At 37.1% G+C, this 23,579-nt stretch overlaps 1 protein-coding gene across 4 annotated transcripts in view; it reads right to left on the bottom strand.

Annotated features, from left to right (window-relative positions):
- The window catches only part of NUDCD1 (NudC domain containing 1), a 109,413-nt gene extending 85,842 nt beyond the window's left edge, over positions 1-23,571 (bottom strand). For all 4 annotated transcript variants that reach the window (XM_072603269.1, XM_072603270.1, XM_072603271.1 and 1 more), the window contains exons 1-2: positions 23,139-23,571; positions 7,966-8,120 (exon numbers count right to left, since the gene is read on the bottom strand). In XM_072603269.1, coding sequence (XP_072459370.1) covers positions 7,966-8,120; positions 23,139-23,448 — 465 coding nt within the window. In that variant the 5' untranslated portion in view covers positions 23,449-23,571. The remainder of the gene's footprint in view (positions 1-7,965; positions 8,121-23,138) is intronic.
- Positions 23,572-23,579: the final 8 nt, after the last annotated feature.

Here is a 23,579-nt window from a genome sequence, read left to right as displayed (position 1 = left end):
TGAAGGACAGGGAGAGAAAGAGGAATAGGTCATCCAGTGTAGCTCTCTCATTTTATAGACGAGGTCACTGAAGCCCAGAGGTTGTACACAAGTGGTATGTACAAGAACAAGCATCTGAACTCAAGTCCTACGACTTCCGATTCAGCATTTTCTACTGTAACACATGGCTTCCCATATCTGAACTTGGATGTAAATTGTCATCTAGTGAAAACTTTACACTTTAAACAGGACCCTAAACTAAGGAACACAGAGCAACTCACTTTTTCCACCTCCTCTTATCGTTTCTAGTGTCATTCGGTCAGAGCGCCCAGGTACAAATACATACGCATACTTCACCACTACATCCAGTCAAAAATCTCAGGGGGGCCCTTGGTAGAAGAGGTCTTCATATTGTGGGACTGTGAAAACTCTAAATACATGTCTTTTATTGTATTCACAAAGCCAAGTCCAGACCAGAGTTATCAGAGCCTCTTGTTTCTGTAAAGGCACATTTTAAGCTTTTATAGTTTGAACCCTGATTATCCAAGGAACTTTTTGTCCATCTATAACATAGCTGCCATGGAAAAAACTGTCCCCAGTAAAGATATTTCTTCCAAAGTAATGTTTTCTTAGAACCAATTCAAAAGATTAAGTGGGATATGACTGTACATTTTCCATGCCATTATCAGAAAACTATTTCAAATTTGAATTACAAGGAAAATTCACTCAAACCATTGGTCACTTTGTATTTTTCCTAAAAGCTTCTTAAACTGTTCTGTGTCCACATTATTACAGAGATTCATCATTTTAAGACTGTGAAAGATGTAAAACGCCCTCTCCCGAACCCAAACCATTCTTTCAAACCTTCCTCTTTCTTCTGAGGGTACAGTCATCCTTCTAAGTCTCTCAGGATCACAATTTCAGTATTTATCTCAACTCCTCACTCTCCCACAGAAGACATAGCCAATCAGTTGCCAATTCTTACTGTTTCTACTTCCATGGTATCTCAGCATCTTTTCCTTTCTCACTACATTTACAGCCATCACTTTCATTCAGAGTCCCAGCATCTCTCACCTGGCTTATTACAATGAATTTGTAATTCATTTCCCTGACAAAAGTCTCTCCCCACTCTAAAACATACTCTACTTACCTGACAAAATGATTTTTTTTTTTGATTTGACCCTATCACTGCTCTACTAAATAAACTCCAGTGACTCCCTATTGCTCAAGATCAAATGCAAAACTGTGTCTTCCTTTTAAAGCTTTTCACCTTGGCCCTCACTACCTTTAAGCCACCTCAGACAACCTTTCTAACAAGTAGCAGTGACTAGACCTTGAACCTCAGCCAGCTAATCTTGAGCCAGCTTTCTATCCACTACCATCAGGTTGTCTCATTACACACTACACACAGGATATATATAATACATATGTATAATAAACCCAAATCAAGCTTTTTTTTTCTCCTTTAGGCATCTGAATAAACTACATGCAAAGTTATCTGTCCCCTTAATTATGGAAGAACAAACTAGATTAGTAATCTGTGATTGTGGGTTCTCTAAGTTACTGAAATCTCTGCCTAAACTATATGATACAGATAGACTTTAGACACAGGACAGGAATTTTGTCTCCTTTTCTTTATACTCCAGAAAAGATAAAGTTACTCATAGGGTAATTCATGTATGAGCATCATAATCAGTTTAATTTCTTGAGAGGCACTCTCTATAGATGATTTGTAGGCATTTAAAATTCTAGAAGTTGATTCAGCTATCTTTCCTTTAATAAACAGAATCAGTTGGTTTGCTTTATGTTTCTGGAACTTTGGAAAATATAACAAGTTTTCTTACGCAAGGCTAATAGACTACATAAACAAGAATCAAACAACATCAAAAGACTTTTGAGGACTGCCAAGATGTACCTACTTTCATAAAAGGAATACTCACAGTCATAAAATTACAGATCCAAAGTATCAAAGGCAAATTTTTAAGAGAAAAAACTGTACTATTTAAGTATAGCATCAGTGTTTTTCTCCCCATGCAGGTCAATTACATTCAACATATAATGAATACATTTTTAGCAATTTTAAACTATATGCGAAAGCCTTTAATTGTATAAAAAAACACTACAGTTACTACGAAGGCAACTAACATAATAACAGTAATATGTGGTAAATATTTATTAAAATGTTATATTTTAAATATGCTAATTATAAATGTCTTTAAAAGATGAGTCTACTGAGCAGCTTGGACAAGATTTCAACGTTGAATAAATAGTCTTCATGCTCATATCTATTTGCAGAGCCTTAAGCAGATCTATTCAACTTTAATTTGTCAGTTTAATTTAAAAAAATCATAGCTAGAATGAAAAAAAAATCACACAATCAACTACAATAAGTGGAGATCAAAGTAGACATTTCTGCTCTTTAAAAACAAGCACTTTGTTCTGAGGAAAGGCTCTCAGCAGTAACGTTTGTTACCTTTATTTGGCTGTATGACTATTAATACTTTTCCTTTAAAAACAAATCGCAGAAGCTTAAGAAAATGTATTTTTATCTTGTGTACAATTTTTATTTAATAATCTTTTTATGAAACATAAAGGCATCAACAAAAAATTAAAGTACATAATCACTAAAATATTTATGCCCTTTCTTTTTTTCTCCTCTCTAATTCAAATGTTCGTTTCCTCCCCTCCTCCTCCTCTCCACACCACTTCACCAACTTTGATGTTCCTCATCAATAAGCTGTAACCTGTTGGCCATCAGTGGAAATCCAGCAGTCCAAGATAGAAAGAATGAGAATATAATGGTACTGAACTGCTAGAATGTGGAATCAGATGCTGTAATGTAACTGCCTATCTATGCAGTAATGAAACAGTTCTCTCAATTCAATCCAATATCACAGTTTTTCTGACAGATCACAGTGCTGAATTACGTTAAGTCTGTAGTCTATTGGAGATCACAGGAACAAAGATTTAGAGCATGATGGGCCCTAGAAGCCATTAAGTTCAATTCCTTTATTTAAAATATGGAGAAATTAGGACATGGAGAGTTAAATGACATGCTCAAGGTCACATAACTAATAAGTATGTCAAGCAAGATTTAAACCAAGTTCTTCCTTAACATAAATTCTGGGCTCCTATCATCTGGGTCTTAGGACTAGATTACCTTTAAGAAACTAAATAAACTATGACTGATGCTAAGCTCGATACTAGAAAAGACTACCTCTTAAAAACTAATATTTTCCCCAATGATGTCATATGGCTGCAAATCATGGAACATCACAATCTCAAAAAAATCAACATTGAAGATGACACAAATGGTTTCAGCACATTATTAGGTTTGTATATGAGAAGCTGAGTAAAACCCATCATACAGAGAAAATTGGATGGATCAGTTAGATAGCTAGTAAGACCATGGAAAGATAACTCAAATATGCCACACTAGGATGCTCAAGATATTAAAAGAATCAGAGAAAGTCATTCTGTGTACTCAATAAAAAGGATAATTTACTGAAGTACAGAGATGAAAATCACATTGAATGAGGAAGTTTGAAGGGCTTCTTATCTGTACTGGGGGAAGAAAGCATTTACACCAAAGAGATCAACAATCCATCAAAATATCACAGTTGAAGGGACAACTGTGGATAATTAGGCAATGCAGTGGATGCAGAGCACTGGGCCTCAAGTGAGGAAGAACTAAATTTAAATGCAGCTCTGGACACTTAACTAGCTGTGTGATCTAGGGCAAGTCATTTAACTTGTCTCAGTTGCCTCAACTATAAAATGAGGAAAATAATAGCACTTGCCTTGCATGTTCTAAGGACTGAATGAGATAATATTTAACACAGTGCCTGGCACATAGTAAGTGCGATATGAAAATGTTTATTTTCTTCCCTAGTACAGACACTCTTTAATCAATAAGATTATTAACATTTTTATTTAATAAGACAAGTGTGTATATCTCGAAATTGACCTACCTGGCTATGATGAATGTTATACAGATTCCCCTTCTAAGATTTCAAACTTTATTTATACATCCTACAAAGAGGTATAAAAATACTATTTATGAAAATAAACTATGAAACATGAGGAAAAGAATACAAATAGAACACGGTCTTTCAAGTACATTGGACTGCTAATAAGAAAACAGCAGTCTCTGATTACTAGTCCTTCATCAAGAAGACCTCCTCAACTTTCAGTTATTTATTAATATTTTAGATCCAGTGTTAATGATATGCTATATTAAGGGGGGAAGAAAACTAACCAGATTTGAGCTAAGTACCATTTTAATTAGAAGCAAAGAAATACAAAACTACAGATTATCAGACTGATAATAAATGCAAGACAAGCTCCACCCTGCCTTTTGAGAACAACTAGATCTAAATTAGAAAGTACAAATTAATCGGTATTGACTAAAACATCTACAGATTCTGATGCTTTCTAGCTATGTGAGCACAGGCTAGTCACTTAATCTCTCTGAGCTTCCTCAGATATAAAAAGGGAATCATCACTCTTCTATTCCCCTGCTCCCAGGGTCACAGTATCAAATGTAAAACCATATATAAAGTGCTTTTAAAAACTGACATATAAATGTCAATCATTAGCAGTATCATAAATGAGTCTTGTACCCAAGATGCCAATAGTATCAAGTACTCATTTACTTACAAATAGGTTATATTACAAAAGTTCATTTACAAATTTGAAACTGAAAATTAATAAAAGCCATAGAAACAATATTATACAAGACAGCTACGTTCTCATAATAAACCACAAAAGCTATTTAACTCATGATCTGCATTAAGTTTAGTATTATACTAACAATGCTAAGGGACCCAACCATAATGTTTCTACAGGAAAACATATTCAGAGTTCCAACTTGGGATGTTAGGAATTTATCTTTCCTCTGATGTAGTCCCAACATATGGAATACGCATTCCCACCAATGCTGGTCCCTATAACTTGAGATAGGAGCTTTATCTGGGTAAGAGGACATAAAGTACCTGGTGTACTAGGGCTTCTGGTCAATATAAAATTAGAATTGGCATTCTAAACTACATTTATTTTCTTTCAAATACCCCATGAGTCTACTGTTGCCACCAAGTTTTTGTTGTTGTTTTTTCCTTTGGCAAGGCAATTGGGGATTAAGTGGCTTGCCCAGGGTCACATAGCTAGTAAGTGTCAACTATCTGAAGCAGAATTTGAACTCAGGTTCTCCTGACTCCAGGGCCAGTGCTCTGTCTATTGTACTAGCTGCCCCCTGCCACCAAGTTTTTGCAAACTAGGTTTCTTTCTTTCCTTGGTCCATTTCAAAAAAGAACTAACAGCTTTTCCCTTACCCGCCCCTCCCCTTAAAATAGGAGGTAATGAAAATTTCCTTCCCTTACTGTTTGTGAATATGGTGTGATGTCATCTGTTTCTTCATCTACAAAATAAGGATACTACTAACTACCTCACAGAGATTTTATGGGGGGCAAGGGACGGTAATATATGTGAATACATTTTGAAAATTAAAACTTATAATATGAGCTATTAGAGGAACACTAGTGACATCTAGCTGTCCACATACAGGCATAATTCTAGAACAAACACTGACAAACCATACAACAACTCTACACCAACGACAACCATACAACTACTCAGTTATCCAAATACATTATACATTATGGGCTTTTACTTTGGGGTTAGAATATGAGCCATATTGGAATAAGCTAGTAAAATGACAGCAATATAGATGATCGCAGGCTTCTGAATCTACAAGGAACTTCTGAAATAAAATATTCAGTAAGGTATCACTATATCTAATTGCTATTCACAATTGCTAAGACTAAATAATCAAGAAAAGATTGAGTTATGTCCATTATACTCTATTTGAGGATGGAGTGGAGTATTAATACAATCTTGAAATATATACATCCATCACAAATGGGTAGGGTAAAAGAGTTCCAGCTCTTGAAAGAGAAGGTTTAATGTTATCAGAATACCAGTAATGACACAATATGCCACCCCCTCCATACATACACACAATTTTCAATACCTTAAAACTACAGGACAACTTTTGAATACATATAAGTACACCTGTGCACTGTATGTATCGTTGGTGTGTATGTATATGGGGGAATGTGTTATGTGATTTGCTTTGTTTTAAACATACCCATGACTCCCTGGCGTAGGGAATTTCTAGTGAGGGAATTTCCCTTATTAGGGTGGATCAGCACCAGCTCTGCAACTTAAAAGTGTTAACAGAATTAAATGGAGGCAGCAAGAGTTTAAGTGACTTGCCAAAAGGCATAAAAAGGCAGAAAGTTGGACTTGAACTCAGGTATTAACTATGAGGCTGGTTCTAACTTCTAAAACACAGTACCTCTGCATTACTGTGTTAATAACGTGTTTTAAAATTAATATTAGTATTTTTATACCGCAGGAGAATAGATTAATATCTAAAAGTAAAATGGAAGGGCTAATAGGAAAAAAAGTATCAATAAAAGTTTTCTATAATAGATAATTTCTTATAATTTGTTTTTTTGCTTCTCTCATTTTTTTCAATTTTTTAAACATTTTATTCAAAGTTTTGAGTTCCAAATTCTATCCCTTTCCTTTATTCCTCCCTGAGAGGGTAAGCAATCAGATATGTTATACATGTGCAATTATGTAAAACATTTCCATATTGGTCATTTTGTACAGGAAGACTCAAATAAAAGAAAAAAAATGAAAAAGTGAAAAATGGCATGCTTCAGTCTATATTCAGTCAATATTGGTTCTTTCTCTGGAGGGGGATAGTATGCTTCACCATTAGCCCTTTGAGGTTGTCTGGGATCACTGTACTGCTGAGAATAGCTAAGTCATTCATAGTTTTTCATTTAACAATATTGCTGTTACTAAGTACAACATTCTCCTGGTTCTGTTCACTTCACTATGCCTCAGTTCATCTAAGTCTTTCCAGGTCTTTCTGAAATCACCCTGCTTGCCATTTCTTATAGCATAGTAATATTCCATTACAGTCATATAACACAGCTTGCTTAGCCATTCTCCAATTCATGGGCATCCCTTTGATTCTTAGTTACCATAAAAAGAGCTACTATAAATATTTTCCCTTTTTTTTGGATGTCTTTGGGATACAAACCTAGCAGTGATATTGCTGGATCAAAGGGTATGCAGTTTTATAGCCCTTTGGGCATAGTTCCAAATTGCTCTCCAGAATGGTTAGATCAGTTCACAACTTCATCAACAATGCATTAGTGTCCTCAGTTTTCCCACATCCCTTCCAATATCCAACATTTTCCTTTTTTGTCATATTAGCCAATCTCATAGGTATGAGGTAGTACACCTCAGAGTTGTTTTAATGTACCTTTCTCTGCAGTTGAAGAGGCAGCCCACTGACTTAGTCAATAATAACATCTTTTAGGTACTCCAGATATAGGGCAGCTAGGTGTAGTAGATAGGGTACAAGGTTTGGAGTCAGGAAGATCCAAGTTCAAATCTGGCCTCAGACACTCAATATGCTGTGTGATCCTGAGCAAGTTACCTAACCCTGTTTGCCTCAGTTTCCTCACCTGGAAAATGAGCTGGAGAAAGAAATGGCAAATCACTCCAGTACTTCTGTAGGGATTAAAATTGTCCAATCTACAATATAAGAGACTAAGGCAGAGTTCTGAACCAATGGCACTTTATTAAAGGGTCCATGGTCCCTTCTATGAAGTCCACCCTTAGATCTTCCTCATGACTTGAAATACTCTCCCTTCCTGGGCCTTATTTGTATAAGGCTTGATACCAGATTTGATATCTGAACATTCTAGAGAGGCTATATAAAGTACAGAATCCCACTGGTTGACAGATTATAAATTCCTTGAAGGCAGGGTCTGTCTTTTGTCCTTTTTAGATCCCCAGTTCATAGGACAGTGCCTGGTACATAGCAGGTACTTAAAGAAATATTCATCTATTGAATGATTACCATATAAATGTATCTAATTTCTTTCTTAATGACTTTATTCTTACCAGAGTAACTGTTAAGTTCATAATTCTTCCAAGCTGATCAACAAAGTAGATATTATCTTGATTCCACGAATCACAGTAAAGGTAATTAAACATGCCAAAGGCACGCATGTGGTCCAATGTATACTGATCATCTCTGAGCTTTACTTCTGCCACAGCTAGGAAAAAAAAGAAAGGAAAAATAGTTTTGTAATTAGATTCCTTTCAAGGCCAAAGAAAGGACCAAATAGACAAAAGCAAAGCACATAGCCTTCCATACCACTAATGGTACAGTCAAGAAAGGCAGAGAAATTGGGAAAAGCATACTCTTTTATCAAGTTAGTAGCAGCAGTTATAAAGTATTTTATCATTTAACATTGAGGAGATGAAAATTTCCAGAAATGACTACACTGTAAAAAATAAAAAACTGGAATTTCCAAACCTTTTTTAAAAGATTAATTCATAAAGTTCCTATCTTAAACCAAATCACTCATCCTACAGAATCACAAAATGTCAAAGCTGGAAAGGGGACGACATTAGTAATCTTCAGATCCAAATTCTTCATTTTATATATGACAAAACCAGGAGACAGGTAAAGTGACTGCTCCAAAATCACTCAGAGAGACTTCAATGTGGTACAATGGAAAAAAAATGGTTCTGGTACTAGAAGACCCAGGTTTAAACTCTGATTCTAGTACTTAACTATCTGTAACTCTAGGCAAGTCATTTAAGTTTCTCTAGATTTAATTTTCTCATATGGAAAAAAAAACATAGTTAGAATCAGAGGTTTTAAGCTGGAGTCCATGAATTTTTATATTGTGATAACTATAATTCAATATAATTGGTTTCCTTTGTAATCCTAAGTATGCATTTAAAAACATATGCTTCCCCAGAGACTTCACAAAGGGTCTATGACACAAAAAAAGGTTAAGAAGGATGAGATGATTTCTAAGGTGACCTCCAACTCTGCCTATTACTTGAAGTACCAGTGCTAGGACTATGAGACCAAGTCTTCTGATTCCAAATCCAGTCTCTGCTCCAGACTTCTTGGTATCCCAGATTCTTGGGATCCAGGATCCCACAAGTCAAGCAATTTGGCCTAAGTGGGGTTCAGTTGATCTTAAGAACTTAGAACACCAGATCAGAGTTTATGAGAAAGCACTAGTTTGTAAACTGGCAATTTCAATAATCTTTTAATTCCAAGTAAAATGTTAAATCAGTTCTTACAAATTATCTTACAAATTCTTACAAATTTAAACTAAATTCTTACAAAATACCCTAAAGTACAGGTCCAGTCACGTCATCCTCTTACTCAGTAAACTCCTAATGGCTCCCTATTACTTCCAGGATCAAATACAAAATGTTGTTGTTTGGCATTCAAAGCCCTTCCCAACCTAGCCAACTCCTATCTTTGCCGTCTTTTTATACTTATTTCCCTGCCAGTGACTCCAGCCTCCTGGCTCTTCCACAAACAAGCTGTTCCCTCTTTCAGCTCTGAGCATTTTCTTAGCCAGTCCCCCATACCTGGAATGCTTGCACCCCTTCCTCATCTGCCTGATGGCTTCTCTGGCTTCCTTTAAGGACCAACTAACATCTTACCTTTTCAGGAAGATTTTTCCAAACCCTTTCAATTCTCATGCCTTCCCTCTACTAATTACCTCCTATTTATACTTATATAGTTTGTATTTATTTGTTTGCTTGTCTCTTCCATTAGACTGTGGGCTCCTTAAGAACAAGGACTGCCTTTTGCCTCTTTTTTTTTTTTTTAAATTTTTAGCACTTAGTATAGTTCCTGGCACATAACAGATACTTAATGAATATTTATGGAATACTAAAATTATAAGTAACAGAATATAAGGACTTTCTGTTTAGTGGTTATTATTCCCTCCATTATTTAGTGGTCATCCAGATCACTCCTTCCCTCACCTTTCTCAAAGAATTCAGTGGCTGACTTACAGTCTCTCCTCCACCCCAACTCATGCCCTCATACTAGGAAACTTAAACATATACTGATATTCTTTCAATATATTCAATTGGACTTTGACCAATATTCCTCCACTCCACCTCAGCTCATTTTACCCATAAGAAAAAGAAGGTTGAGAAAGGTAACGTTACTTTCCTAACGCTGAATAACAAACCACAGAGCTGAGTCAAGAGCACAGGCTCCCTTGATTCCAAATCAAAGGTTTATCTATCTCCCTACATTCTACTCCACAGTATTTTTTTACATTTACCTCAATGACAGAAACAATTGGAAGTGATAATTCTATATCCCCAAGGAGAAAAGTGATATACTCTTATCACAGTACACAGTGTATCACAGTATCAAAGTACAACAGTATTGCAAATCATTACAAAAGGTTTCTCCTTATATAACAGATACTGAAGATTTTCTTCCTTTTATTTAGTTTAATAAGTAGTACCTAACTCTTGGCTTTCAATAAAAATAAATAAAAATCAAATTGCCATTTAAAGAGATTAACAACAGTACCAAGTCTCCCTCTTCTGGCCATTTCTGTCACTACAAGTTGTTTTATCATTAATGAGGCAGAATAGAAAAGATGTAATTTTATTTTGTTGTTGCTGGGTTGATTATACTTAGCTTCATTATTTAAATCCTAAACCTATCTATGTTTAGAAATTTCCACAAGTGATATATTACTTTGAAACTGACAGTGCATTCATCAATATCAACATTGTGCAGAGATCTGACTGGATTTCTGGTTGAGCCAAGCCTTTCCTATCCATATGTCCAGATTCCCGGCATCAGGAAGGGATTATCAACTACTTAGATATACACTGTCTCAGAAGTCTTAGTGCAGCTTTAAACTACTAAAGCCTAAAACTGCACTAAGATTTTGAAGATATCCTGCATAGTTAAATTTGGCAATCATTTTTGTATAATTTTCATCAGTTTTGACTTGAAATACTATACCTTCAAAAAAAACCATTTTAAATAGTCTGGAAAAAAGCAGTCTTTTACAACAATAGGTAAAAAAATTTAATCACATTAAGTGGCTAGGCATCATTCAATAACATGACTGTTCTGTAGCACTACCATGTGGATGAAATTTATAAACATATATAAAACAGTGCAAAAGAACATAAAGCAGTGATACATCATTGGGAAGAAAAAAATATATATATATATCTCAACAAGCATATATGGATCAAAGGAGGTAAGGTACCATGTCATGTAAGTGAAAGATAAGAGATGAAGAGAAGGAGTGCTATATTACTAATCAAAATTTTTTTTTTATTTTTTGTTTTTGTCAAAAGACCTAAAGGAAGTCTTTCTAGTTACATAAGGAAAGACAAATGAGAATCAAAGCTTGACCAGCTCACAATCAGCATCAGGGAAGGAGATAACTATATCAACAGGATCACAGATCTCATCTATTTCTATCACTTCTCTTCAATTTAACAATCACATATGTAGGTGAAAGTCCCAATGCTACACAAGAAGAATATAAGGGGAAAAAATTAAACTACCTGCCCTCAAGAAGCTTCAAGATTTTTAAGCCTCCACAAGATACAGAATAGTCATGTAGTTCTCCTTGTTAATGGAAATTAAAAATACTGCCCCAGGGTGGCATTAACTCTTTCTGAAACTGTTACGAAGCATGAATGTTTGCTGGTCAATTTGTAATATGTGAAAATGTGAAGTAGAGAAACACTAAAGTGCTAAAATTATTAAATGTTCAAGAATTATAACTATTGGGAGTACACTTTAGAAACTAATAACCAATGTTATAGGAGGATTAGCTGAAGGAAATGGGGGTGATCATGCTAGACTAGAGGAGATTTGAGAGGATCATGACAATTTTATTCAAGTATTTAACAGGATCTCATGGAGAAGAAGGAACCTCAGAGGCCACTGGGCCATCCAGTCACATTCATACCTGCAAAAGAATCCTCTTGCATCATGGCCAGCAAGTGGTCATCTAGCTTTTGCTTACACCCTAGTGAGTTCTACTGTACTTACCTCCCCACATTGCCAGAGCTAGCTCAGTGTTTGCAAGGCTCTGAAGAAAAGTCCGGGAGAGAAAAGGTATTAGATTGACTACCCAACTGAAGGTCTACAGAGCCATTGTTGCATGCCCGTGAAACATGGACAATCTACTAGTGCTAAGAAACTGAATCGCTTCCATTTGAACTGCCTTAGGAAGATTCTGAAGATCATCTGGCAGGATGAGGTATCAGACATTGAAGTCCTTGCTCAAGCTGAACTGTCAAGCACTCAAACTATGATTCAGACAGCACAACTCTGATGGGCTGGCCACGTTGTTTGAATGTAAAATGTACACTTGCCAAAGACTATTTTATGGAGAACTCACATGGGGGAGGCAATCATATGGTGGTCAGAAGAAGCGATACAAGGAAACTTTCAAAGTCTCTCTCAAGAACTGTGGATTTAATTGCATGACATGGGAGACACTGACACAGGACCACTCAACCAACCAAGCAACCAACCTCCCAACACAGCCCAGTCCAATCTGGGATAGCTCTAAATAATAAGTTTTTCCTTATAGCAAGACAAAATTTCCCTTTAATCAATTTCCTAATTCTGCTGTCATAGCTAAAAAGTATAAGCCTAACAAGGGCTCTTCAAAAACCTGAAGAGAGTTAACATCCTCCCCTCATGCCCAAGTTATCTCTCCTCCAGGCTTAACATTCCCATAAAGTGATCTTCACATGGCATGAACTCACCCTTCCCATCCAGATAACTCTTTCCTGGCTATTTTCAAGCTTATCAATGGCCTTCCTAACGTGTCATCCAGGAGTTGTCCAATTATATGCCAATAAATTTAACAATTTAAGTAAAATGGAAGAATACTTATAATAATAGGAACTGCCTAGATTAACAGAAAACTTATTTTAGAGAAAGAAACTGAACAGGCCATAAATGAGCTTCCTAAGAAAAACATATCAGGACCAGATGGATTTACAAGTGAACTCTACTAAACATTTAAAGATAAACTAATTATAAGATTAAATAAATTATTTTAAATAATAGGCAAAGGAGTCTTACCAAACTCCTTTTATGAAACAAATATGGTACTGATACCTAAACAAGGAAGAGCCAAAACAGAAAAAAGAAGAACATAGACAAATTTCATTAATGAAGAGGGATGCAAAAATCCTAAATAAAATACTAACTAGGAGACTACAAGAATATATCACAAAGATTATACACTGTGACCAAGTAAAATTTATACTCAGAATACAGAGATTGGGTAAGGAAAACTATTAACATAATTGATTATATTATATATATAATTGTTATATATATATAATTGTTATACATTATAACAAAAGTAACAAAAAAAATCATGATTATATCGAGAGGTGCAGAAAAGACTTTTGACAAACTACAACAGCAATTTAAAACGCTAGAAAGGGTAGGTAAAAATAGATTTTATTTCCTTAAGCTGAAAAGACCTATCTACCTAAAACCATCAGCAAGCATTATTTGTAATGGGGATAAACTAAAAAGCCTTCCTAATAAGATGAGGAGTGAAACAAGGATGGCTATTATCTCCAATATTATTCAATATTGTATTAGCAATAATAGAAAAAAAAGAAATTTAAGGAATCAGGATGGGCAACAAGGGAATAAAACTATTTCTTTTGCAGACGATTTGATGATATATTTGGAAAATCCTAGAGATTCAACTAAAAAGTTAGTTGAAACAATAATTTTAGCAAAATAGCATGATATAAAGTAAACCTACCTAAGTCATTAGCACTTCTACAGGTCACCAACAAAGCCCTGCAAGAAGAGATAGTAAGAGATACTCTATTTACAACAGCTGTAGCCAGTATAAAATATAGCTGCCAAGATAAACCCAGAAACTATATGAATATATATAAAACAGTTGTTATACAAATAAAGTCAGATTTAAATAATTGGAAGGAGAGTAACTGCTCATGGGTGGGCAGAGCCAATATAATTAAAAGGGTAATTCTACCCAAACTATTCTACTTATCCAATGCCACCTCAATTAAATATTGAGAAAAAATTTCATTGCACTAGAAAAAATAGTAATAGAACTCATTTGGAAGAACAAAAGGTTAATAATGTAAAGGAATTAATGAGAAAGTAAAGGAAGGCGGTTTAGCAGGACTAGATCTTAATTTACATTTATAAGAAGTAATTATCTAAACTATCTGATACTGGCTAAGAAACATAAAGGTGGATCAGTTGAACAGGGCAGACATACAGTACGCAATAATAAATTATTATAGTATTTTTATAGTAACTTTGTGTTTGACAAATGCAAAGATTTAAGCTTTGGGGATGAGAATTTACTATTTGGTTAAAAAAAAAATTGTTGGGAAAACTGTAAAGTAATATGCCAGAAATTAGGTATTGACCAATATCTTATACCATTTACCATGAAAAAGTCAAAATAGATACATGACCTAACCATAAAAAGAGATATCTTAAATAAATTAGAAGAACATGGAACATACTACCTTTCAGACTTATGGACAGGAGAAGTATTTATGAATAAACAAGACATAGAGAACACTGTGAGATATACAAGGGATAATTTTTTGCTACATTAAATTTAAAAGTTTTTGTATAAATCAAACCAATGTAGCCAAGATTAGAAGGAAAGAAGAAAACTAGGGGAAAATTTTTAGACAGATTCTCATATAAAGATCTCATATCTCAAATATACAGAGCACTTTGTCAATTTTATAAGCACATGAGTCATCCCTAAATTGATAAATGGTCAAAGGATATGAATAGGCATTTTTTTTGTTTGAAGAAATTAAAGCTATATATAGTCCTATGAAAAAAGCATTGTTGACTAGAGAAACACAATTAAAATAACTTTGCAGTATCATCTCACACCTATCAGATTCGATAAGATAATAAAAGGGGAAAATGACAAATGCTGGAGGGGACTGGAATAACTGGGACACTAATACTCTGTTGGTGGAACTGTGAAATGATTCAACCATTTTGGAGAACAATCTGGAATTATACCCAAAGAGTTTTAAAACTGTGTATAACCCAACAATTTCACTATTAGGTCTGTTTCCCAAGGTGATCAGAGAAAAAGGAAAAGAACCTCTATGTTCCAAAATATTTGTAGCAGCTTTCTCTGCAGTGGCAAAGAACTAGATATTGAGGGGATGGTCATCAACGGGGGAATGAATAAACAAGTTGTGGTATATGATTGTGATGGACTATTACTGTACTATAAGAAATGCTAAGCAATATTATTTCAGAAAAAACCATGGGAAAACTTGCATGAAATAATGAAAAGCAAAATGAGCAGGACAAAGAGAAAGTTGTATACAATAATAGCAATATTGTTCAAAGAACAACTGTGAATGACTGTTATTATGAATATTATAAACATTCAAATGAAGGACCTGTGAAGGAAGATGTTACCCCCACTTCCAGAGAAGGAAATGATAAATAGAAGTATACATAGGATGCAGGGGGCAAAGCCAAGATGGCGGAGTAATAGTATGCACTTTCTAGAGTGCTCCTGCCAAGCTCAGTCAAATACCTGTAAGACATGACTCTAAACAAATCTGGGAGCTGCAGAATCCACAGAAAGATGGAGTGAAACAAATCTCCAGCTCAACACAACCTGGAAGGGTCACGGGAAGTGTCTATTACGCCATGCAGAGGCCAGGGCAAAGGCCAGCGTAGGTCATACTGGCACAGAGCGGACGTGATCAGGCCTTGGGAAAACTGAATCTCTCCCACCTATGGCAGTTTCCAGACTTCAGGCCAAGGACAAATTGGAAGGTCAGTGGAAAAAGCCTGTGGGACCAGTGCAGAAGAAGAGTGGAGTGGTCCGGCCCCAGGCCCAGGGCAACAGAAGGGGGAGGGGATGAAGGAACCCTCAGCAGCTGCAACAGCAGCAGGGGCACGAGCAGTAACTGTTTCTGAAGCTCTAGGCTCACAGACTGTAGGGGGATGGAGCGGCTGACAGTACAGCCCCCACCCCCGCTGGAACCAGAGAACTACCTTGACAAAGAGCTCAAAAATCAAGTAAATGGCTGAGGAAATGAGCAAAAACTGGAAAAAGAATCAGACTCTAGAATCTTACTTTGGTGACAAGGAGGACCAAAGCATGAAAACAGAAGAAAACAAAATAAAAGCACCTCCATCAAAAGCCTCCAAAAAACAATATGAATTGGTCTCAGGCCATGGAAAAGCTCAAAAAGGATTTTGAAAATCAAGTAAGAGAAGTAGAGCAAAAACTGCGAAGAAAAATGAGAGTGAAGCAAGAAAATCATGATAAGGGAGTCAAAAAGCATGCTAAAGGAGACCCAGAAACTTGCTGAAGAAAATAACACTTTAAAAAACAGATTAATCCAAATGGCAAAAGAGATCCAAAAAGCCAATGAGGAAAAGAATGCCCTAAAAAGCGGAACTGGCCAGATGGAAAAGGAGATCCAAAAGCTCACTGAAGAAAATAATTCCTTAAATGTTAGAATGGAGTGGATGGAAGCTAATGACATTATGAAAAATCAAGGAACTATAAAACAAAACCAAAGGAAAGAAAAAAACAGCAGACAATGCAAACTATCTCACTGGAAAAACAACTGACCTGGAAAATAGATCCAGGAGAGACAATTTAAAAACTAGGGAACTACCTAAAAGCCATGATCAAAAAAAAGAGCCTAGGCATCATCTTTCATGAAATTATCAAGGAAAACTGCCCTGATATTCTAGAACCAGAGGGTAAAATAAATATTGAAAGAATTCATCAACTGCCACAAAGAAAAATGCCTGGGAATACTGTAGCCAAATTCCAGAGTTCCCTAGTCAAGGAGAAAATACTGCAAGCAGCCAGAAAGAAACAATTCGAGTATTGTGGAAATGCAATCAGGATAACACAAGATCTAGCAGCTTCTACATTTAGGGATCAAAGGGCTTGGAATATATTCCAGAAGTCAAAAGAACTAGAATTAAAACCAAGAATCACCTACCCAGCAAAATAGAGTATAATACTTCAGGGGAAAAAATGGTCACCCAATGAATTACAGGACTTTCAAGCATTCCTGATGAAAAGACTAGAGCTGAATAGAAAATCTGACTTTAAAACACAAGAATCAAGAGAAGCATGAAAAGGTGAACAGGAAAGAGAAATCATAAGGGACTTACTAAAATTGAACTGTTTGCATTCCTACATGGAAAAATAATATTTGTAACTCTTGAGACTTTTCTCAGTATTTGAGTAGTTGGAGGGATTATACACATATATATATAGAGGGCACAGGGTGAGTTGAATAGGAAGGGATGATATCTAAAAGAAGAAAATTAAGGGGTAAGAGAGGAATATATTGGGAGGAGAAAGGGAGAAATGGAATGGGGCAAATTATCTGTCATAAAAGAGACAAGAAAAAGATTTTTCAATGGAGGGGAAAAGGGGGGAAATGAGAGGGAAAGAGTGAAGCTTACTCTCATCACATTTGGCTTAAGGAGGGAATAACATGCACACTCAATTTGGTATGAAAATCTATCTTACACTACAGCAAAGTAGGAGAGAAGGGGATAAGTATGGTGTGAGGGGGATGACAGAAGGAAGGGCAAATGGGAGGAGGGGGTAATCAGAGTTAAACACTTTTGAGGAGGGATAGGGTCAAAAGAGAGAATAAAATAAATGGGAGCCAGGATAGTATGGAGGGAAATATAGTTAGTCTTACACATGACTTTTATGGAAGTCTTTTGCATAACTATACATGTATTACCTAGATTGAACTGCTTGCCTTCTCAGTAGGGGATGAGTGCGGAGGGAGGAAGGGAGAGAAGTTGGAACTCAAAGTTTTAAAGACTAATGTTAAAAATTGTTTTTACATGCAACTGAGAAATAAGAAATACAGGTAATGGGGTATAGAAATCTATCTTGCCCTACAAGAAAATAGAGGAGATGGGGATAAGAGAAGGGAGGGAATGTGATAGAAGGGAGGGAAGACTGCGGGAAGGGGTAATCAGAATGCACGATGTCTTGGGGTGCGGGAGGGGAGAGATGGGGAGAAAATTTGGAAGTCAAAATCTTGTGGAAACTAAAAATAAATAAATTTTTAAAAAACAGAAGTATACATAGTATGGTTTCACATAGAGCTATACATATATATACACATACATACGTGTGTGTGTGTGTGTCTGTGTGAGAAGTGGTAGCCTTCTCTAGTGCAGAGTGGAGAAAGGAGAGATTGTAACTTAAAATGTAATCAAAAAAAAAATTTAATTTTAAAAAAACCTAAAATTAAGAAAAAAGTTTGATATCCAGAACTGAAAGTGATGTGATCTATGCCAAGCAGAAGACTAGGGCTGCTACCTCCCCAAGCCTAGACACAATTTCCTGAGAACATAGGATAAGTGATGTGTTGCTGTAGTTACAACCTTCAGTGAAAAAGGATTCTGCCACCTTCCTTTATCCTTACTTGGCTGATTTATAGAGTTCCTAAACTTTGGATATTCCCAGGGCTTAAACACTTGCTGGGATTACTGGAGATGACGTTGGCAACTTCCTTAGAATGGTAAGGATGAGGCACCTGAAGGGTTTTCATGCGAAAGGATCAAGTTTCTCATGTTGCACCTATAAAAATTAAATCAATGGATATAAAATTCTGTAGAGAGGGAGAATGTATGTGTGTGTATGTGTGTGTGTGTGTGTGTGTGTTTATCCTTTGTTGCCAAAAAAGACCATGCCATAAAAGAAATAATGACATGACTTGCACTCGACTTTGTTTTGAGTGAGGGAGGGCTGTGCAGACCAGCCTCACTTCTCCTCCAGAGCCATCTGAATCCAGTGACCAGATATTCATTAGGATGACTGGAGATGACCCAGGATGAGGCAACTGGGGTTAAGTGACTTGCCCAAGGTCACACAGCTAATGAGTGTCAAGTGTCTGAGGTGAGATTTGAACTCAGGTCCTCCTTACTCCTGCACTGGTGTTTTATCCACTGCACCACCTAGCTGCCCCTCAGACTGAATGACCTTTTATAAAAGTATGCTGCCAAGAAGTTTCCAAAATTTACTACCTGCCAGTGCAAAAACAAATATTTCATCATTTCTATACTGGTCCTTGTTACAGACATAGTCATCAATGAATGAGGATCAAATTAAAGCTACCCAAATATGGAATGGATTGCCTTAGGAAACAGTGGGGGTCCCCCTTCTTTGAGGTCTTCAATCAAAACATGGTGGCCATTTGTCACTTATGTTAGAGGAGATCTTTATCTCCACTATGGGTTGACCTAGATTGACCTGAGGGCCCTTCCAACTCTGAAATTCTATAATTACCTCACTACATAGATGAGAAATCTGGAGTCAAATTACTTGCCTCAACTCACCCAGTTAGTCATTGAGCAGAGACAGAAAAACAAAACCACTGACCAAATTCAACATTCCTTCTATAGTATCACACTCTATACAGTTTCTTCTTTAACCATTTCAACCCTCTTCTCTATTTACTTTTTTCCCTCCTCATCAAGTAAGGACTATTGATTTGTACTTACTGAATACCTGTAAATGGCATTGCATAATGTAAAAGTGAATGACTGTAAATTCTGTATATGAAATGAGAATATGTGGCATGAAGCACAAGACACGCATCAGTGTTTTGTTGCTGGAGCACCCTGATCAGGTAAAGAACCACTTAGAGATGAAGGTGTAACTGCATGCAGACTGACTGAATTTTTTTAAAAAATGAATAAAAACAAAGGGTATGAACATCATATAATGATATTGGAGGTTTTGGGTGTTTTGGGGTTTGTGTCTATCTCTCACAGTGCTCTGAGCAAATATGGCTCTGGGTAGGTAGAGAGATATTTCACATTGCATCAGAAGACAATTTCAAAAGCATTTTTGTGAGATGGCGATAACAATGGCTGCATCCCAGTGTTAACAACTTTGAAGAACACCCATTTCTATGGGGCACTGTTTTTTTAAATAAGTTTCATTAACTTTATAGTCATAACTCACGTGTGGCAATGGCTACTAAAACCAACTCCTTCGTTATAAAGATGAGAAAACCAAGGCTTGGAGAAGTTAACTGATTCTGCCTCCAAGTACAGTACTATATCCACAATGCCACAAAGTATTATCTAGGAGAAGTTCCTTAAGGCTATTTACAAATTTTTTGAACTGCTAATTAAGTGGGATTGGTACTCTAGGTGTTTCTTGCTTGAAGATCAATATGATGGAAAATAGAAAAAAATTTATCTCTGACCAAATTAAACAATTCTCTTTACTACAGACCTATCACTAGATTGAGAGACAGTATGATTCTCAAACGCTTAGAATGAAGTTCAGACTCTGGTACATATTAACTGTTTCGCCAGGAACAATACATATAAGATCTCAGGATTCCAGGCCACTATCTAAAACTGTAAGTTACAAACCAACTGCTGCTGGGGCTATGGTAGAAAGAGTTTCAAACTGGAAAGCCCCTATGCCAACTGCTCACAGTATGGTGGAATGGATCTTTAAACAACCCTAGTTGATCAGTAAAGACTTCCTAAAAGATACATAGATCCCTGGTTAGAGGTTTTTATTTCAGACTAAACACACGATGACAAAATCTATCTCATTTTAGGCAAACATTATGGCAATTTTCATTGACTATCAAGACTGATAGTATCCAGCAAGCCACAAAATTTACAAATACAGTTTTTCATGCACAATGAAAACAGTATTATATGCTATTTTAAAGAAAAACTTATAAAAATTTTAGAACTCTGATCAGAGCAAAGATGAACATGAGTCTAAAAGAATAAAGATGAAACATTCATTCATTTCCTAACAGAAAGGTAATAGAAAGTCACTCACTTCCTAACAGAAGGGCAATTAATTTAAAATACAGGAGACATTTTCAAACTAGGCTGATACGGGAATATTTTTGAGGAGATTATACTGCTACGGATTGATGGCTTTTTCTCAATGGAGGGTGAGGGCAGATTTTTTAAATATTTTTAATTTAAAAATAAACCTTAACTATTTAAAAAAAAGAAAATGGTATTAAATGGAGAAAATAACTTTACTAAAATCAGTAATAGTCAGGACATCTGTTAAATTATAGATTTTTGTAATAACAATAACAGTTAACATTTGTATATATATACACTTTAAGGTTTAGAAAGACTCATCTGATCCTCAGAACAATCATATGAGGTTCATTTATCCTGATGGGGTTTTATCTTTATTTTACAATTGAAGTAACTGAGTGAAGTTGAGAAAAAGGAACTGCCCAAGATCACACAGCTGAGAAGCATCTGGGAAAGGAACTGAATTCAGGTCTTCCTGCCTCTAGGGCTAGTATTCTGTTCACTCTGAAACTAGGAAAGAACTCTTGCTGGAGGGGTACTTGCCTTCACTGCAGGAATGGGAGGACAACCTTCAATTCTGTGAAAAAGTACTGAAGCAGCAATGGAATGTTGTGGTTTGCTAGATGTTATCAATTTTATTATTAAATGGAAAATGCCCACAAAATTTCCCTAAAATATGATACTTCATAATTTGATTTGTCCAATCAATACTACCAGCATGATTACTCTAGGGAATAGCATGAGGAAGAAATACCATCAGAAGACCTGCCCTCTGCTAGTCACAGTGACTTTAACTATTTTGGCTGACTAAAGCTGCTCAATGTGTTTCAGCAGCAGCAAAATGGGCGTATTACTACTTCCGCTAACTAACTCACAAGAAATTCTGAGAAAATAAGTGCTATATAAATGTAAGCTATTGCCTTTATACTTCATAATCTGGTCCTTTACCACTTTTCCAGTCTTCTTACATGTCACTTTCCACAGTGACTCTGGGATGCAGTGATATTGGCACAGCAAACTACAACTCCCCACTCCAGCACTTACATTACACTGAGTGATGGCTAGAACCCCCTCCCTCCTCATCTATGCCTCCTGGTTTCCTTCAAGTCTCACCAAGCCCTCCCTTCTGCAGGGCACCTTTCCCCATCCCCCTTGATGGTAGGGTCTTCCCTCTAAGATTATCCCTGATTATATTTTGTTCGTACACAATTATTTGCACGTGGTTCCCCCAATTAGACTGTGAGCTCCTGTGGAAAAATTTTTTAACTTTGTGTCTCCAGTGTTTGGTACAGTGCCTGGCACAGCATAGTAGGAGCTTAATAAAATGTCTGCTGACTGATTAAATATCTTACTGGAAATTTTTTTTAAAGCCAGTAGGTGTTTCCTAGTAATTTAAAAGAAAAACTTAGTGCTAAAGCGTCTAAGTCTACATAGCAGTATTTGAAAGACGAAGATTAAACCTGTCTGTTATACCAGGGCAGACTTAGGCACAGTGGGGCAGATGATACAAAGCGGGTGGTTCTGATTTCACATAAAAAGACAAACTGAGGCTGCTCCTTCACTATTGATCTTCCAGTAAACACTGCGGAACAGAGGTGAAGGGGATGGGGGAAGGTCACAGGAAATTCAAGTCAGACAGCATTCAGTAAGAGAGCCCTGGAAATTTCCACTGTCTCTCTCATCTTCCCATCAAGGCGAAGAAATCCTGGTAAACTCCTACCCCTTTATAGAGCTGTGGGAGCTGCCTGGGATACACAAGTGAGTTACTCATTGTGTACCTGAAACCTGGTCTTTCTAAGACCATCTCTAACCTGAACGATGCTGCCCCTGAATTGGGGGCTGAGGATCCAAAGTCAAAAAGGGAAAACTGTCCCTACCCTCTGGGAGCTTAAGTAAACTTTAAGTAAACTGATGCAAAAAGTACTACGAAGTCAATTCAAGGCAATGCTACCCACTGAGGATGGTGGGATAGGGGGTCCCGGTGTGGAAGGAGCCCCAGGGCTGAACTCTGAAGGAAGACAGGGTAGTCTAAAGGGAAGAGGCTGTGCGTGCCACGTAGGGGAGAACACAGCCTGGGCAAATGCACAGAGGAGGGAAGTTGAAAGTCAAGAGCAAGTCCAGCTGGGATAGGCCAGTTTCTCTGTAATACAACACAGGCTTCTGGAAGCTTCGTTAATGGCAGGATCCTCCGGCGGGTGGGCGGGAGCGAAGGAGAACTCTGCCACGCGCCAGGCATCCGACATCCGAGGGAAGGAGGATCGGAGCACCGAGGGCCCCACTGCTCCGAGCCCGGCACGTTTCTGGGAAGGGCGGGCAGCCTAAGCCGCAGTCCCAGAGGAGTCTGAGTCGGAGGGCCGAGGGGGGCTCGGGGCCCTACCCCACTCACCTGAGTCCAGCTCCAGCTGGTAACAGGGCAGAGGCTCCAGGGACAGTTTGTAGCCCTCGAAGCGTGGGTCCAACAGGGGCCGCTTTACGCGCAAAGAGCAATTAGCCGCCACCTCCATCACTCCCTCCGCGTCAGCTAGAACGCGGGTCTCCACTTTCAAAGTGCGGTTAAAAGGTCCGCGTCTCTTTCTGCTTTCGTAGGGTTGGAGAGAACCTCTCTCCTGTCCCAGAGAGCTCCGCAGCCTCGGTGGGCTTTTGGGAAATGTAGTTGTCGAAGTCGGCGGGGGAGGGAGTCTTAAACCACAATTCATGCTGGGAAGGGTAGTTTTTTTGTTTTTTTATGAGGTCTAAATGTATGTCTTCCATTGGCTCATAGACTCGTTTACCCAGAAGGCTAAGCGAATAGAAAGCCGGCCACTTGAGGGTTGTGCGGTTTCTTAGG

Source organism: Notamacropus eugenii, chromosome 4, assembly GCF_028372415.1.
Source record: "Notamacropus eugenii isolate mMacEug1 chromosome 4, mMacEug1.pri_v2, whole genome shotgun sequence".
NCBI lineage: Eukaryota > Metazoa > Chordata > Mammalia > Diprotodontia > Macropodidae > Notamacropus > Notamacropus eugenii.
Note: the sequence above shows the minus strand (reverse complement) of the source record. Positions and strands in the feature narration are given on the sequence as shown.